Raw genomic sequence first — 18,776 nt, 5'->3', positions numbered from 1 at the left:
GAAGGAAACGTGTGGCTATGTACTTGGGCACAACCTCCATTTATCTCCTGAGAGTAAATCTCTAGACCTGAACGAACTAAATGAAAGGTACTCTACAGAGAAAACAGGCTGGGCGCGTGAGAGCTCTGTTTCCATAGTAACTTGACAGAGCGGCACCTGCTTTACATCATCAACCCTACGCAAGAGGTTGATGTGAGCCCCGCAGGGTCCAGTGCTCTGCGTCCTGAGTCTGCAGGTGCCCAGACTCTGACAAAAGGATCAACATGAATGTATGTTGCAAAGTCTTGCGGCTGCCCTCCTGAGAAACGGGAGATGCAGCTTTGATCGCTGGTGTGAGTGGAAGATGGCATTTTCAGTGACTGGGTTTTACTGCTCTTCTAGGCGGACGCTTTAAGAAGGCGGCCCCCGCTTTCCCAGGATCTGTCGAGTGTGCACATCATCGCCACAACGGATGAAGGCGAGAGAAGGTGCAACGTCTGCAGCTGGGGAGCGCGTCGCAGGCCTCCGTCCACCTGCCCTGCTGCTGCCGCCTGCCACTCTGTCCCTCCTCACCTTCCTTTCGTGCTTCGGCAACATTCTCCTGGCAATTCCCCAAGCTCCTCTGGGTACCTGCCATTTGAACTTTCTCAGCACGTCTGATCACACACAGACCGTCCTTCCCATCACTGCAAACAAGCCTGGACAGGTTTTGATATTGAATGCCCAGCGTGCTGGTCCTCAAACCACATCAGCAGCTCCGGATCCCACTTCCCAGGAGCCCCATGAAGTACCCTGTGCTCTTAAGCACTGTGGAGCATCCAGGACCTAGACAAGCCTTTCCTTCTTCGCACTTCTCACTGAGGCACTCAGCCAGGAGACCGCTTCCCTCCCACCCAATTCTTATCAGAAGCATCACGGCACACACAACTCTCCTGAACCCAAGGCCCTCCTGGGCCACCTTCATGGCCCCTGGAGGAGTGAGACAATGGGGAGGTGCTTACCTTTTCACCCTTTTCTCCTTGCACAAAAGGTCCTCTGCCCTAGAAGAGGAAAGCAGAAGACAGAGGTTTGCTACAGAGCATCTCCATGGCACAGTGTCACACATGCCGAGTGTGCCTGGGATTCGAACGACTGGCTGCTTTCTCATAAGCTCTGCCAAAGAACCTCTAAAAGTCGTCTATCATTCACTGAGTGTTGATTCTCATGAGTTTTATTTCATTTTCCCAATGACTCAATATGATGGTAGTATTCTTTTTTCCACATCAGCTTTTTAAAGATGTAATCTGTTGTTGTTTAGCCGCTAAGTCACGTCCAACTCTTTGTGACCCCCATGGACTATAACCCACAAGGCTCCTCTGTCCATGGGATTCTCCAGGCAAGAATACTGGAGTGGGTTGCCATTTCCTCTCCCGGGGATCTTCCCGATCCAGAGATAACCTGAGTCCCCTGCACTGGCAGGCAGATTCTTTACCACTGGGCCACCAAGGAAGCCCAAGATATAATCTACACAGCACATAATTCAGCTATTTACAATTCAATTTAGTACATTTATAGACTTGTGCAACATCACCACAATCAATTTTATAATGTTTCGTCACTCCCCAAAGAGCCCATATCCATAGTTGGCACTCCTCTTTTCCCTCAGCCTCTTCTCTGGGCAACAATCAGTCTGTTTCCTGTCTCTGTAGGTTTGCCTATTCGAAACATTTTATATAAATGAAATCATACAATATGTGGGCTTTTACGACTGGCTTCATAGCCAGTCTTTTCTTAGCAAAGTGTTTTCAAGGTTCACTCTCCTTATGGCCTGTATCAAACCTCATTCTAATGCAGAACAATATGACATTGCACGGCTAAGACACATTTATCCATTCATCAGGTGATGAACATTTGGGTTGTTTCTGCTTTTTGGTTATGATGAGTAACATCACTATGAAAATACGTGGGCAAATTTTCATACAAACATGTTTTCATTTCTCTTGGCTATATACCTAGGAGTGGTAGTTCTGTGTTCAGCCCTTTAAGGAGAGCCAGGTGGTGTTTCGAAGTGGCTGTGGCACACGCGAGGCTCCACTCCTCCCCACCCCTTGCACACCCACTACTGCAGGTGGAGCACTGGCCCCTCTCACCCTGGGGACAACCTGTCTACCCCTCACTTCTGTCCTCAGCCTTGACCTCACGACTTTAGGGGTTCTCTTCTTAGCTGCACAAGTTGATAACTGTTGCTGAATTCTGAAGGATCAACATTTTTATCACTATAATATGCTCCTCTTTGTTTCTATGAACTTTGTAAAGCCTATGCTCTCTGGTATGGCTATAGTCACTCCAATTTTTAATGTTTTCAACTTGTAGAATGTGTATTGGCCACATTTTCATTTTCAACCTGTTTATATATTTGAACCTAAAGTTTGTCTCCTCTAGACACAACATGGCTGGATCTTGCTTTTATGTCCAGTCTGAAAATCTCTGCTTTTTTAATTAGTTTGTATAATCCATTTAAGGCAATGCTGTTTTTTATATAGGTAGATTTACATACACCATCTAACTTTCTGTTTTCTATGTCTCCTGACTTTGTTCCTTGTTTTCCTTTTTCCCTTTACTACACGAGTATGTTTTTACTACAATATTTTAACCTCTTTAAGGATATTTTCACTATATACTTTTAAATTATTTTTCTTGGAGGTTGCTTGAAGTTTACCGTATATGCCTTAACTTTTCAAGATCAACCTCAGACTTACACTAACTTACTTCCAGTGAGATTGAGAAACATACTGTTATGGGACCTAGTCCATCTCCCCACTTTTTGAGCTGCTGTCATTACAAATATTTGTTAAGTACCCAGGGATACATTGCCATAATTATTACTCTGAAGTTGTCATCCCCCTACATTCTGGCATCAATGATTTTTGGTGATGAGTCAGCTGATGTTATTGGGGTTTCCTTCCACATCGTGACTCATTTTTCTTCTGCTGCTTTCCCATTTTTTGTTTTGTCTTTTAGCATTTTTTATTGATATTATTTTCTTGGGCTCCAAAATCACCGCAGATGGTAACTGCAGTCATGAAATGGAAAGATGCTTGCTCTTTGGAAGACTCCTAGACAGCATATTAAAAAGCAGAGACATCACTTTGTCAACAAAGGTCCATATAATCAAAGCTATGGTTTTCCCAGTAGTCATGTATGGATGTGAGAGTTGAACCATAAAGAGGGCTGAGCACTGAATAACTGATGCTTTTGAATTATGGTTCTTGAGTAGACTCTTGAGAGTCCCTTGGATTGCAAGATCAAAGCAGTCAATCCTGAAGGAAATCAACCCTGAATATTCACTGAATGACTGATGCTGAAGTTGAAGCTCCAATACTTTGGCCACCTGATGTGAAGAGCTGACTCATTGGAAAAGACCCTGATACTGGAAAGATTGAGGGAAGGAGGAGAAGGGGACGACAGAGGATGAGACAGTTGGATGGCATCACCAACTCAATGGACATGAGTTTCAGCAACCTCTGAGAGATGGTGAAGGACAGGGAGGCCTAGCGTGCTGCAGTCCATAGGGTTGCAAAGAGCTGGACACAATTTAATGACTGTAAGGATGGATCTCCTTTTGCATTTCTTGACTGGAGTTCCTGAGGCTTTCTGAATATGTAGATGACTATGCTTCATCAAGGTTAGGATGTCTTTAGACACGATTTCTGACTGATTTCTATGCTCCTCTCCTGGTAAACATATTATGTGTCCACTGATTGACTTCACGGGCCCCCACATTTCTCTGAGGCTCTTCATTACTATTCATTATTTTTTCTCTCTGATCTTCAGTTTAAGTAATCTCCACTGATTTATTTTCAAGAATTCTGGCTCTTTCTTCAGTCAGTTCAAATCTGTTATACTTCTTTATATTCTGTATTTGATGAGATATTGTCACAACACTCCCCTCCATTTCCTTCAGAACAGTTTCCTTTAGCTCTTTGGATATGATTTAGTGGCTACTTTGAAGGCTTTGTCTGTTAAAGCAGATATCTGAGACCTCTCATTGACTGTTTCTGGCCACCTGCTTCTTTCCCTGGGTATGAGTAAGATGGGTGTTTCACTAGCACCCACCTTGGAACACTGATCTGAAGTTTGAGTGAGAAAGAACACCGTCAAACAGTATTCAGGAAAACAGACCAGGTACGTGATGCATACTGTTACATTAGCAGGTCTTCCTGCTCCCGTGTTGTTCTGCGCAGAGCAGGTGCTTCCTACCTCTACAGGAGGCAGGCAGACACTGTGTGGGTGAAAGGTACAGCTCAGCAGCTGAGCACAAGACTCAGGTTAAAACAGATTCAAACCTCGCCTCTGACACATGCAGGCTCCGTGACAACAAGTCTGAAAATCCAGTATCCTTCATATCAGAGAAGTGACAAGACTGTGTTCTGCGGGGGGATGAATTGGGGACTGAGATTAGCATACATATGCTATTGTCTAAAATAGATAACCAGTGAGAACCCACTGTATGGCAAAGGGAACTCTATTCACTGCTCTGTGGTCACCTGAATGGGAAGAAAATCCAAAAAGGAACGGATGTGTATGGCTGATTCACTGCTGTACACTGGAAACTGACACAACACTGTAAATCAACCATACCCCAATAAAAATTTAAAGTAAGTGTTTCTAAGAAGTAAGGAGGGAACCCACATGAAGCACTGGTGAAGAAGGGCAGGCGGTGCAGTTACAATCATGAGCTCTCAGGAGGGGTGGTATCTGCCAGGCTAACTCGTCTAGGAGAGCGACTCTGTCTTGTCTGTCTTGTCTTCAGGGAACCCCCTGAGCACAGAACCTAAAAGGAACTGGCTGTACTTGCTCTCATTCACTGACCATCTACCATGACCCAGGCATTTTACAGACAAAGCTGTTATTTTCTTTACTTTGCTAGTAGAGTAAGATGAAATTTTCAGAGGTTAAGAGACTAACCTCACAGTCACGCAGCTAATGAAGACTGGAGCCAAGGCCAGTGGCTGGGGCCCACCTACTCTGAATCTGTGCCATTGATGCTAAGAGATGCAGCATCCATCTGGAGCACAGGATTCTGGGGGTTGGGGGTGGGGTGGTGCAGGGTGAGGCCAGAGTGGCCGGGAGGCCCCCCATGCCCATGGAGAGGAGTCTCCCACACTAGCCATGGTGGAGAGGCCTTCACTCACCGTATCTCCTTTCTCTCCCTTGGGTCCAGGAGTGCCCGCCGGCCCAGTGGCTCCCACGTCTCCCTGAGGGGCGGAAACCAGAGACGGCACCGGGTCAGGTCCTCCGGTTGGGTAAGGCTCCCCGACACTGGCTGCCCACGGCCCATTTCCTGGAAGTGACTGGTTTTGTCACTGCCAACTGCACCATGAGGCCAGGCTTGCCACCCCCAGAGAGGGGAGAAGCATCTGAATAACTTCCCCAGGAGTCCAGGGCAGCTTGAGACAGCGAGTGGATGAAAGCCTCACACGATGGTCGCCGGGAGCAGGAATGGAGATTCCACGCATCCCATCGGACCCAGCTCGGGCGGGGGCCCCAGGCATCCTGGAGCCTCCCAGGCAGCTTCAGGGCCCACCTCTGGCCCCACTCCCCCACCTACTCTCCCATCACCCTGTCACGCCTCTTCCTGCTGTCTGAGTCCTGGGGATCCGGCTCCCTGTCACCCACAGTACCTCCTTGCATCCAGCGAGGGCCTGGGCCCCCTGTCATCCACAGGTACAGCCTTGCATCCAGAGAGGGCCTGAGCACTGGAGTCCACCGGGCCACACCTGTGGATGTGACCTGAATAACCTCTAAACGGAGCCAAGGGACTCACGAGTGTTCACGCAGCCTCCTAACCATGGACGGGCTGGGACACGGATGAAGGGCCAAGACAGCTGACCAGCCATGGGGCAGCCAGGCTCCCCTGCAGTGGTGGGGCCTCTTCTCTCCTTGGAATCCCTCCCTCCCACCTTGCCTTCTCTCCCAGGGCCGGGGGATGGGCTCTGCTGCCTGCACACCCCGAATCTGTTCCACCACAGCCCCAGTACAGTTGCTCTGTCAACAGTCGCTGCTTCAGACAAAAGTTTTCTACTTAGAGACTCACACCCCCAGACGGCTCTGCTCCCTTCCTTCATCTGACAGCCGAGGAGTCAAGGTTACAGCCTGGGGGTACCCGAGCAGAAATTCCCACTCTCCTCTTTACAGACAACACCAGGCACCCTGGATCTCAGAGCTGCTTGTGTGTGTATCTGTGTGTGCATGTGTATGCACGCCCATGTGTGTCTATGTGTGTGTGTGTGCACACCCATGTGTGCCTACGTGTGTGTGTGTGCATGCATGCCCATGTGTGTCTATGTGTGTGTGTGCACACCCATGTGTGCCTACGTGTGTGTGTTGCATGCACGCCCATGGGTGACTATGTGTCTGTGTGTGTGTGCACACCCATGTGTGTCTATGTATGTGTGTGCACACCCATGTGTATCTGTGTGTCTGCATGTGTGTGTGAGTGCACACCCATGTGTGTCTGTGTGTCTGCGTGTGTGTGAGTGCACACCAATGTGTGTCTGTGTGTGTGAGTGCACGCCCATGTGTGTCTGTGTGTGTGTGAGTGCACGGCCATGTGTTTCTGCATGTGTGTGAGTACACAACAATGTGTGTCTCTGTATGTGTGTTTGTGCATGCCCATGTGTGTCTGTGTGTCTGCATGTGTATGTGAGTGCACGCCCATGTGTGACTGTGTCTGCGTGTGTGTGACTGCATGCCCAGGTGTGTCTGTGTGTCTGCGTGTGTGCACGCCCATGTGTGTCTGTGTATGTGCGTATGTACACGGCCAAGTGTGTCTGTGTGTGTGTGTACGCCCATGTGTGTCTGTGTATGTGTATGTGTGTGCACACCCAAGTGTGTCTGTTTGTGTGAGTGCATGCCCATGTGTGTCTGTGTGTCTATGTGTGTGTGAGTGCACGCCCATGTGTCTGTGTATGTGTGTGTGTGAGTGCACAGCCATGTGTGTCTGTGTATGTGTGTGTGAGTGCACGCCCATGTGTTTGTGTGTCTCCGTGTGTGTGAGTGCACGCCCATGTGTGTCTGTGTCTGCGTGTGTGTGTGCACGCCTGTGTGTGTCTGTGTATGTGTGTGTGTATGCACACCCATGTGTGTCTATGTGTCTGTGTGTGTGTGTGAGTGCATGCCCATGTGTGTCTGTGTATGTGTGTGAATGCACACCCATTTGTGTCTGTGTCTATGTGTGTGTGAGCACGCCCATTTGTGTCTGTGTGTGTGTGACTGCACGCCCATGTGTGTCTGTGTGTCTGCATGTGTGTGTGTGAGTGCACGCCCATGTGTTTGTGTATGTGTGTGAGTGCACACCCATGTGGGTCTGTGTGTCTGTGTGTGTGTGCATGCCCATGTGTGTCTATGTGTGTGAGTGCACGCCCATGTGTGTCTGTGCGTCTGCGTGTGTGTGTGTGTTAGTGCATGCTCACGTGTGTCTGTGTGTGTGTGTGCATGCACGCCCGGGTGTGTGTGTGTGTGAGTGCATGCTCACGTGTGTCTGTGTGTGTGTGTGTGCATGCTCACATGTGTCTGTGTGTGTGTGTGTGCATGCCCGGGTGTGTCTGTGTGTGTCCTCTCCATCCTAGCAGACTGGGGCAGAGGGGAACAGGGTGAGAGGAGGGAGGTGAAGGAGACACACAGAGAGGAAGGAAGAAGGGAACAGCAAATAGGGACCTTGGCAGGCGCTCCATGGTGGTTCGCTGAACCTGAACGTCATCCACGCAGGTGAGGGAGGGGGAGCGGGAACGAGAAGGGGAGGGGGAGGGGGAGAGTGCGGTAGGGAGGAGGGAAGGGAGGCATCCCTGTGTCTCCACCCTCACACTCAGCCCCTCTTTCTGACACCAGACCAGGTGATGGTCACTGGGCCACACTGACCTCTGCCCTCAGCCACCGTATGACCCACCCTCAGGGGCAATCCACATCTTTCCGGTCTCAGCTTTCTGAGACCAAAACCATGATGGGAGATGACAGCCCCGTCCTGCCCCATAAATGCTGTCAACCTGGGCAGTGGCAGAGAGAGAAGAGGCTGGTCCCTGAATGAGGAAGGGGGAGCCCCAGGGAGACACCTGGCTTTGAGCAGTTGGTGAGCTTGGAAAAGGCGCACAATACTAATTCCAACCAATTTAAACAAACAGATCGCAGGTGCTAAACAGACTGTTTAAAGCCCAAACCCCAAAGTTTCTGGAATATGGAGGCCTGAAAGGATGGATGAAGGGTTAGCTGACCACAGAGAACTGAGGCTGCTGAAACAAACAGGATCTGAGCCTGGGCGTGCGAGTTCCACCTCCTTCCAGCTCACACTGTCGAGGTGAGAAATGAACCTTCTGAGCTGTGAAGAGACTCAAAGGTTCCGGACTTCATGGCACTTACTCTGTTCTTCCATCTCAACAAGCTCAGAAGAAAAACCCCACAGGACAGTAAACTAACACACCACTGTTTTGGTTATATTTTTTTCTTTCTTACAAAGAGAGCAAATCAAAAGATCCTCAGGCTCAAAGGACTCATCTGCAGCTCCAGTACTGACCTTTGGGCCAGGGAGTCCCACGGGGCCATCGAAGCCCTTCTCACCCTAAAGGAAGAAAGACAAAAGAAACAAGTAAGGCTCTGTCTTAATTTCCCCCTTCTCCCTGCACTGGCGGGCGAGCCCTGGCACAGGCTCGTAAACCAGTCTCTTAGCAAGCCACGTGCTGGTGAGTATGCTGCATGGAGTTCACGGCAGCTGAGAGCTACTGATCCCAAACTGCCAGCCTGCATGGGGAGCTGAGACCTGGGGGAGAGATCATCCATCAACAGACTCCAGCCTCAAACTGGGAAGTATCACCCAATAATCCATTCCATCCATCGCTTCATACCCTGCCTAGATCCCACCTTCCCATCAACTCAATCATTATTTAACACAGTGGCTGAAAATACACACATGAAATAATTAAGTCTTTGCCATCTGGAATTTATGAGCTTATGGAAGTAGAGACAAGCCAACAGTCTTCATCCAGTGTGATAGCTGCCATGGTAGGTGGAAGAAGAGGGAGAGAAAGGGTCACAATGTCATGCAAATAGCAGGTGCTGAACGAATACTTACTGAAGGGATGGGTGTGAATAACGGAAGGAAGGATCCAAGGAGGGAGCGAGCCGACAGGAGAGAAGGGAGGAGCAGGGAAGCGGAGGACAGGCGGAAGGAAGGAGGAAAAGCAGACAACACTGTGATGGGAAAAGCATTTTCTGAGGATGTCCTGAAAGAAGAGCAGGCACTAGTCAGATAAAAAGGCGGCAGGGGGAAGAGCTGTGCTAGGCAGAAGAACCTTCACGTGCAAACTGCACAAGGAAAGGGGGATCTCGACCCCTCCACGGAACAGGACGCTCCTGCCTGCCTGGAAACTGGGAGGGGAACGTGGAGTGAAGTGAGGCGAGAAGGGCAAATGGGAGCCACAAGGGGCCACACACAGCGGGGACGGCTGGGGAAGGGGATCCAAAGGACAAGCCGGGGAGGTCAGTGGCCATCCAGCAGGTGTCTGTGAGCTGAGGACGGGGAAGGTGGGTGCTAAGAGAGGACAGAAGCCTGCTTGACCCCAGACTTCCCCGCAGGGGTCCCCACCAGGGCAGGGCTCCAGGGAAACCCTGACCTGGGCAGAGCCCCACTGGCCACCCTCCCTGGCACAGTCTGCGTGCCGGTGTGCCAAACCTCACATTGCTGCAGTTACCCTTCTCATTTGGGGTTTTTAACGGAAAACAAAGACTCCAAAGGATTTGGGTTTGGATAGTTTCTTTTGTTATGACATTGATCGATGAGAATACGATCAGCACGTTGTCTGTGGCCTGAAGCCCTGAGCGTGCCCAGGGCACCTTGGAGGAGGAGAAGCCCTGCCCGGCACCCTGTGGGCACCCACTCTGAATCCTTCCCTGGCTTCTCCCAATCAGAACCCAGCACCAGGCCAGAGGTGGCCCACTTCATCGACTCCCCAGAAAAGCTTCAGCTCGCAGCAAGACTAGGCTGGCTCCTCAAGGACTCCCAACAGGTAATGCCATGGTCTGACCACCACACCTGACTGAGAGCTCCTTAGGGGCCCTCTGGGAGGAAAGAAGAAAGAATAGTGTGAGGGAGAACATAGGAGAGGGAAGGTGGTAGGGAGGAGAGGCTGCCACGACAGGCAGGTTTAATGAAACAAATCTGTTGGGAAATTCTTGAAGTGTTCATTCCAAGTAACCTCAATCACCACTTTGTATGCTAGCCTGTCTCCCAAGACCCCTGCAAAGTCAGGGGGCACCCGCTGTGTGCCAGTCCCAAGCTGGGAGGGGTAGACAGAGCAATGGCTATGCCGAACACTGGAGATGGAGGGCCCTGGGGCCACCCAGGGCAGAGCCTCCAGCAGAGCCTTGTGGAGACCAACTCCAATTTGTCATCCTGGTGTTGTTTGTTTGTTCTCCTCCAACAGTGGAAATTTTTTTCTTATTAAGAAGGCCACTGGTCTACAGAAAAACAACAGATGAAGGCCCCAGGCATCCAAGGAGACATTTCATCCAGACAAACGGGAGGTGGTGGTGCTAGTCAGAAACGCACTGGGTTTTAAAACAAGAGGCGCTAAACTCTATTCCTGTATACATTTAGATTACACAGCATGGCCAACAGGGCACAGAGAGATGAGGGTGGACCCCACAGAGCTACCTGAACCCTCTGCCGCTGCCCTGCTGACACTTATTCTCAAAGCAAATCTGTTTTGTTGCATAGGAGTGAAAAGGGCTCCAGGAGGCCAGAAACTTTGGGAAGACATCATTAACTTCAGGAGAATGTTCATCCCAGTGGGGTCTGAGGGGCTCCCCTCCCAAAGCCCACAGAGATCCGGAAGAAGTCCCAGGAACAAGGATGGTCCCCAGACCCGAGAGTTTCCTGGAGCCCTGGGTCATCCTGCCCTGGCAGCCTACAAGCATGATGGGAAATTCCCACCTCCACTGCTAGCTCTGTGAGCTCTGGGCCCACTGAGCTCTGGGGCCCCAGGCCTGCGGCTGAGGGTGGACTGTGTACCTTTTCTCCAGGTGGGCAGGAGCAGTTGATGGTCTTCAAAAACCCGATCTGCTCACTGCCGGAGGTGGGAGGCGGCTGGGGCGGGGGGGAGGGTTCCATCAGCACAGTCACCTGACACTGGGAGGAAAGCACAGCGGTCAGAACCTGGCTTCTTGTCCAGCACCCTGGAGTGCTTCCCTGTCCAGGCAAAGGGGAGCAGGAAACCCTGAGGAGGCCGGAGCCTGAGCAGGACAGGCAAGTATCTGACTGCAGGTCCTGGCACCCTGAGACCTCGCAGTCAGATGGGCATGGAGTCAGGCTCATCTGGAGTCAGATGAGCCAACAGATCTCGGCCCCTCCACTGGCCTCTCAGCAGCCTGCGGGAACCGCTTAACACCTCTAAGCCTCAGTGTTAACCTCTGCAAAATGGGAACAAGGGCGTGTCCATCATAATGCGGTGAGAAGGGTTTAGTGGGACTGAATTGAAGTTATCGAGCTCAGAGTCTGGAAACCAGGAGGCGGGCAAGTGCCAGATAATGACTTATTTCCTCCCCTTCCCTCCCTTCTTTCCTCCTTCCCTCCCTCTGCTGCCTCGCTGGTTCCTTCCCTTTGTTCTCTCCTGATATAACCTGTCCCCCCTCCCCTCCCTTAGCAGCCGGGCTCATCTGACTCTGCAGCCCCACCTCTGACAACGGCCACCTCTGGGTGCCTGTGCCGACGGTCGTCCTGAGACAGGACACGCTGACCGGGTGCACACTGTACTCAGGACCTGGGCTGACCGAGCACGGTATGGGGATTTTAGCGTTCAGCCCTGGAAGGCAGGGCTACTGAAGCATCCTTGGGATGGGTCCTCAGTAAAGAGAGTGGAGAGGAGGCACCTGGGCGGAGGCGGCGGTGGGGAGGGCCCAGGACAGGCAGAACTGCACAGAGGGTCCAGGCACACCAGGCAGTCTGGTCCGGCCCACTGTTCCTGACTCCAACTGCCTCCCCAGTCTTGCTGATGAGCCCTGAGTACCGACAGCACCAAGGCCATTCTCTCCTGGGGACACGCGGCCAGCCTCTGCCCCTCACCACCCAGAGCTGGGCCCCCGGGGCTGTTAAGGGACCTGCTCCCCCAACCCACGCCCCACCTGACCCGGAACTGGAACCCCGGTGATGACCACTGGGCTCCTGCCCAGGCTGCACTCTGATGGCGGGTGTCCTGATTCTGCTCCCAGATCCTGGACACCCTCTCCCCAGGGGTCACGGGGAGGAAGTCAAGGGCCCATCCCCCACCCTGGGCAGAGTCTCTGCTCACCGGACCCGAGGGGATGTCACAGCAGGTCTCCAGTTCCGCGTGTCGGGAGTCGCAGTAAATCACGATCCGCTGGAGGTCAAACTGGGAGGGGAAGCGAGGTCAGAGGATGAGTCTGGGGGGGCCTGGAACCCAGGCTCCCCCCTGGTATCAGGCAGGCCCCGCTCAGGGATCCGGCCCACTTCCTCCTTGGGGTCATGTGTGGTGGTCTGACTCCAAGCTGAATGTCAAAGAGAGCCAAAGTGTCATCTACCGACATCCCATGTTTCCAGAAGTGCAACCCCACGTGCAAGGGGCGAGCGAGCACAGGCTAGGGGCAACATCTCCTGCCCTCCGCGTGTCAGGCCTCGCACGCCCCTCCACTTCCCGCCTACTGCCGCTGCGTCTACTACAGGCCAGGCTGCGCTGCGCTCGCCAACAGGCTCCACAGGGTCAGCATGCTCCGCTTTTCAACTCTTCAGCATCTCCACAGGGCATCTGAACTGAACTGTTTCCATATCACAAGTCTGCTTATATTACTGTCTTCAATACCACTGTGACCTTAATATATATAAAGGGGCTCTGTTACCCCATTTTCTCCAAGAAAGCACACCTGAAGAGACACCAGCATATTCAAAACCCAAGACCTGTGGGTTATGATGGCAAAACATCAAGGCAACCTAAACACCCACTAACAGGAGAGCAAATAAGCAAAACGTCCACTAAAACAGAGTATTATGAAGCAGCTAAAGGAATAAAAGCTTAGACACATAATTTTGAGAAGAAAAAAGCAGCATGTACATGCTGTACATTATCACATGCATTTCAAAATATCCAGCACACACCCAACAACACTACATTCGATCACAGAAATGCAAATACGTAAAAAGAAAAAGAGAGAGAGATGGCTTTGGGAAGAGCTAGCTATCCCAGATCATGATTCATTTACATCTTGGCAAGAGCAGGACACTTCCGGTCAGAAGGATAGGATGACTTCAGTTTGAAGACGGTGTGTTAAGTGTGTGAGTCTGTGTGTGTAGGGGTCAGAAAGCACCTCAAGAGGAGAAAATACATTAAGGGAAAAAGGAAAAGAGAGACAAAGGAGGAGGAAAGACAAAGAAAAAAGAATGATGGAATGAAGATGGAAGGACAGCTCTTTCCTGCTACTGAATCATTCCCGGTTGACATCCCGGGACAGTGGAATAAGGATGCTTTTTACTTATTTCCCACATACTTGCCTATATTTTCCTAATTTCCAGCAATCAGAGAAGGGAAAAGAGTCTATTTAAATATAAAGGAAACTACTTAACTCTACCTACCCCTCGATTTTGCCTACACATATACGCAGATGTGGCTCAGCAGTAAAGAATCTGCCTGCAATGCAGGCAACACAGAAGATGCGGGTTCAGTCCCTGGGTGGGGAAGATCCCCTGGAGGAGGGCACGGAGACCCACTCCAATATTTTTGCCTGGAGAATCCCAGGGACAGAGAAGCCTTGGGGGGCCCCGGTCCATGGGGTCACACAGAGTCCCACGATCCTCTGCTTGACGAGCGTTGAGTGTGATATGGCGGTATACGAGCCACGTCCCCGGTGCAGAGCTCAGTGCCCGGCACACCGTTGGTGCTCAGTATACCCGCTAAATGAGTAAGCAGCCGGGTCACCGAACGAGTGAATGAACGACGGGGACACGCAGTGTTCTGAGCCGGGGCCCTACCTCCTAAGACGGCCCACGGTGACGACTCGGTGAGTGATACAGGCAGGCGTGGGGGCGCCCGGCTTCTGAGGCCCCGCCCCTGAGGTGACCCCGCGACCCCGGAACTCACGTCGATGGGCACGCTGTCGTAGAGGCGCTTGCCGATGACGGTCTTGCCCTGGATGTCGATGTTTTCCCGCTCCTCGAGGGGCAGCGTCTGCACCAGCGCACAGTCGACGAACAGGGAGACGTGCTGGGCCTGCACGCTCAGGGCCACCTTGTGCCAGTCCCGGTCGAAGAGGTCGTGGACGCGGGGGCCCCGGAAGACCACCCTGACGGCGTCCTTCATGGCGCCGACGGCGTTGTACTCCACAGCCTTGTTCTCTCCGTCCAGCCGGATGGATACCTGCGGAGGAGGGCCCCAGGGGCCCCGTGAGCTGCCTGGGCCCGAGGCAGAGAGGACAGTGGGGAGGGGAGGTCGCAGAGTCAGAGCCCGGCCGTGACCCTCCCCAGCCGGCCATCCTTGGGGTCCCCCTCGCTGCGACGCTATGACTGACATCTACCTTGTACACTGTTCTCAACCTCGTACAGGAAGCCTTGAGCTCACACGTTAATCCAGGGGTCAAACTCTCAAATGCCCAGAGGGGCCATGCCAGTAAGAGTACATTTGTAAACCTGCAATCATGGATGGGGCTTGAGTTGTGAGACCTACCAAAAACCCTGAGTGGTTTCAGTGTCTTTTAAAAGCCCAGAGAACAAGACTTTCCAGATGCCGGGTGCCAGTCTGCGATCCGTCCACTAACCTGCCACTAACCTGCTCTCTCTCTCACCTTGAGGATAAAACTGAAGCCCCAGCAGACTACAGGGAACTTGCCCATCTTGTTCACTGGATTAACCCCTAGCCTTTTGCAAAATGCCTGGAAAACTCTGGAGGAAAGTTTTACTTTCCACCTACACCCAAACTGGCAAATCACTTTTAAGCTGCGTGACCTCAGGCAGGTTATTTAACCTCTCTGTGCTATTTCTTCGTTTGTAAAACAGCACCAATGACAGTGCCGACTTCACAGAGCTGTCACGGGGATTAAATGGATTTACAGATATGTAAAACGTTTACAGTACTTGTTATAAGTCAAGCGCTGTTCCACATATCAACTATAATAAATTAAGCGAGTTCAAAGACACCACTGCAGTGCAGCCTTCTCAGAGACACACACATAACTGGATTCTAACCTGGGCATTTGCTCTCACATCCTCAGGCATGTTGATCTATTTTTTCACAGCACTCTGGGTCAGTGTATGAAAGTATCTCATTCACTTATTTTGTCCACCTGTTTCTTGCCTGCCCCACCCCATCGTTTTAAGCAGGCATTCTGTCTCTGTCGCTCATTTCTTTAACCCCAGTAGCTAGGACAACACACGCCACACAGTACACTTAACAGAAAGGGAATGCATGAATGGGAGCTGTGAGGTTAAAGGAAGGAGCCCACTGCTCTGCCGATCAGCCAGTGTTCAGGTCACCACCCAGGTGTTCTGGTTTCTCTGTCTGAGCTCCATGTGAGCTCAGTCCAGCCAAGGAGGACCTAAGATTTATTTTTTGCACTGTCTGGTGGTATGTTTCAATTACGGTGAGAAATAAAACCATGAACCCCTAATAACCTGAAACTTCTCATGTGTTGCGCTTAGTCGCTCAGTTGTGTCTGACTCTTTGCAACTCCATGGGCTGTAGCCCGCCAGGTTCCTCTGTCCATGGGGATTCTCCAGGCAAGAATACTCGAGTGTGTTGCCATGCCCTCCTTCTGAAACTTCGCATACATATAACCTAATACTTGTGATTAAACCTAGTCTGCTACTTCTTGAAACTGGTTTCACCTGTTTGAGCCCTGAGCCTCTGAGGACTTGGGGAGCTTCATGAGGCCATGAGTTTTTCTCCAATGTTTCCACTTCTTCCAGCACAATACAGAGCACTGGAAGGTCTGTCAGGCCCAAGTCCTGTGTCTACCAACCTGAGCGAGGAGGCCTCAGGAAGACAACCCATGGGTCAGATTCATCAGCAAACCCTGCTGGTTCTATTTTCAAAATACATACCTGGAATCCGATTTCTCCCCAGTTCCCCACGATCACTTGGTCTAAGTCAGCCTCATCCCCAGCCAAGAGGACAACGGTCTCCCAGGCTCCCTGCTCCAGGCCTGCCCACCTCTGAGAACCTGGTCTCAGGTCCCTGCACTGGCCACCCACCCGGTCAAAAGCCTCATCTCTAAGTATGCCCCCCTCCACCCTGCTCCAGGGGCAGTCTCCTTCCTGGCCCTTTATCAGACCTGGAATGAGTGAGCGCCCCTCAGTTTCTCCCAATGACATGCCAATAGTCAAGAGAGGCTGCAATCCTACATGGGGTCATGGAGGTAAATATAGCTAGGTCCGGTTACAGGTCTACAGGCCCAAGAACACAGAGAAAGGCTGCTCGCAACACTCTGCTCAGAGCTCATCTGCTGCTTGGCTTCTGCCCACTTTTCTTGGGTCAGCCAGGATTTCCCCAGGGCATGCTTGGGGTGGCCATCGTAGCACTTCCAGGGAAGGGTCAACCCCGAGGCTGGTTCGACGGAATGGGACTGCAAGGTGCCTCTCCAAAAAAGGCAGGTTCTGACTGCGCACGGCTCTGCAGGATCCCAGCCTGGGGCACATTCTGGCAGAAGACGAGGAGGGGGTGGACATGGCAGAGGGAGCACACAGCGCTGCAAACGCCACGAAGGAAGAGGACCCAGACGGCGGGGGCAGTGTGAGCTCACCCACAGGAATGTCATGGCAGGCGCCCAGGCCCACAGCACCGGACCCCACAGCGCCAGAGGTGTGCGTGTCTGCAGACGGTGGACAGGGGTCACGGTGCGCTGCCTGCTCTCTGCAAAAACAGCCTCCGGAGCAGACGCTCACCTCCTCCGTCCAGCCTCCCGTGCTCAGGAAATCAGGCCAGGGCAGCCACGCCTGACTGAGACCTGCATCCCGGTCTGACCAGGGATGCTGTAGCAGTGTCATTCCACAGAACTAGCTGATGGGACCGGAGCCAGCGGGGCACACTGGTCAAAAGACAGACTTGGAGTTTGACTGCCTGGGTTCCAATCCCACCTCCCCCCATCATGACCTACGAACGCCAGGCAGATGCTTAAGCTCACTGTGATGCCTCCTCCTCTTTGTAAGATGGCAACAGCCGAGCAGGAAATGGCAACCCACTCCAGTATTCTTGCCTGGAGAATCCCACTGACAGAGGATCCTGGCGGGCTACAGTCCATGGGGTCACAAAGAGTCAGACACGACTGAGCGACTACCCCTTTCACAGTTTTCATAGGGTGGTTATGAGAACTGAAGAAGGATCTCCGAGGCAGTCAGAACAGGCCTGGGCTCCCACTGACTGTGTGTGAGTGTGGGTACAATGTGTGCTCAGGGTCAGGGCTCAGCTTCAACCTCGGGAAGGGAACTCACCACCACGGAGCAAGTCCCTTCTCAGCGAGCAGCCCGTGAGAGTGGCTGCTGTGGTCCTGTGGCTTTAGCATACTTTTGTTTTGTTTCAACCCCAAAAGAAAATACATCAGTGTCTCCCAGATGAAGATGAGTCATGTCTCCATACAGCTCATATGTCGTCGAGAGGGGACAAGGGTAAATGACAGACACAGCTGGTCCATGAGCTCTGAGAATGAGGGGTTTGGGAGTTGCATCTCAGATGAACGCATCGTGCTGACGGTCTGGGTCTGGAGAGAGGTGGGCCCTCACTCGGCTGCCTGCTGCCGCTGGACTGCCCCAGCTTCACAGGGATGAGAACCAGAATGCACCCGATGTGGGCAAAGACAGGCTGCAGTGCTCCATTCAAGGTCAAACCAAGGACGACCATAAAAACTCTATAACACATCAGGCAGCCTCTTAGATGCTTTATAGACATCACTCTGTACGATGCCTCCACCAACCGTTGACGGGAGGTGCTCTGTGTCCCGACTAAGAACATCAGGACTCGGAAAGCCAACGTGGCCCTGAGCCCACACCAAGAAAGGACCAGACACAAGGTGTGAGCCCCAGTCGTGCCGACTCTGAGCCGGTTTCCTCCACATCACGAACATGCTGCTAACAACACATGCTATAGGACAACAGCGCCAGCCGCCACCTCCCTGGCTGGGCTGAGGGTCCCTGAGACAGCAACTAGGCCTTCAGCCCACCAGGGTGCTGGGCACTTGGTCATCAGGGGAGAAGTGAGGCTGCAGTGCCCCCGGGGGTCTCCCAGTCCCCCAGGGGTCTCCCAGTCCCTGCAGGTGCCCTGGGCCTGGATACACTGGACTCTCCATTTTCAGGGCCCAAAACAGGGACCCGTGGAGAAAACACAGCAGGTGCTGCCCTGCCCACAAGGAGGAGGCAGAAGCCCACACTAGGACACAGCGTGCGGCTCACACCTGTGGGATGCCGTACTGGTCGATGACCTGCCAGATATACCAGTCTTCTCTCCGGGACGATTTCCTGAGCCGGAAGGTGGTGACAAAGGCATACTCATCGGGCAAGCCTTGCGGGAACACGTCCCTGGAGGGAGACAAGAGACAGACACCACCAGGCTGAGGGCAGAGGCTGCAAAGGAAGCCCACGCACCCCGGGGTCACTGAGTCTTGCCACGCTGACCTCGTGGATTTCTGAAGTCCATCTTCTCACCTGCCTTTACTGCCTTTTCCTTCTAGCAGCGCCTCCACACAACTCTTTCTGAGCCCTGCCTTGTTCCCTTCAAACCCACCTGCTCCCCTCCAGTGCTCACCTGCTTCCATCTCTCCAGAATCAATGAGAGATG

General features: G+C 52.4%; 1 protein-coding gene across 1 annotated transcript in view; it reads right to left on the bottom strand.

Moving 5' to 3' along the window:
• Window positions 1–18,776, bottom strand: part of COL22A1 (collagen type XXII alpha 1 chain) — a 210,104-nt gene that overhangs the window by 154,026 nt on the left and 37,302 nt on the right. Inside the window, exons 5-11 of the mRNA XM_055432494.2 lie at window positions 18,394–18,517; window positions 14,097–14,372; window positions 12,297–12,377; window positions 11,021–11,137; window positions 8,528–8,572; window positions 5,154–5,216; window positions 981–1,019 (exon numbers count right to left, since the gene is read on the bottom strand). Of these exons, the coding sequence (XP_055288469.2) occupies window positions 981–1,019; window positions 5,154–5,216; window positions 8,528–8,572; window positions 11,021–11,137; window positions 12,297–12,377; window positions 14,097–14,372; window positions 18,394–18,517 (745 nt within the window). The remainder of the gene's footprint in view (window positions 1–980; window positions 1,020–5,153; window positions 5,217–8,527; window positions 8,573–11,020; window positions 11,138–12,296; window positions 12,378–14,096; window positions 14,373–18,393; window positions 18,518–18,776) is intronic.

The sequence above is a fragment of the Moschus berezovskii genome, chromosome 16, assembly GCF_049115385.1.
Source record: "Moschus berezovskii isolate FMDL1 chromosome 16, NW_MosBer_1.0, whole genome shotgun sequence".
NCBI classification, from domain to species: Eukaryota; Metazoa; Chordata; class Mammalia; order Artiodactyla; family Moschidae; genus Moschus; species Moschus berezovskii.
This window is presented reverse-complemented; position numbering and strand designations above follow the sequence as displayed.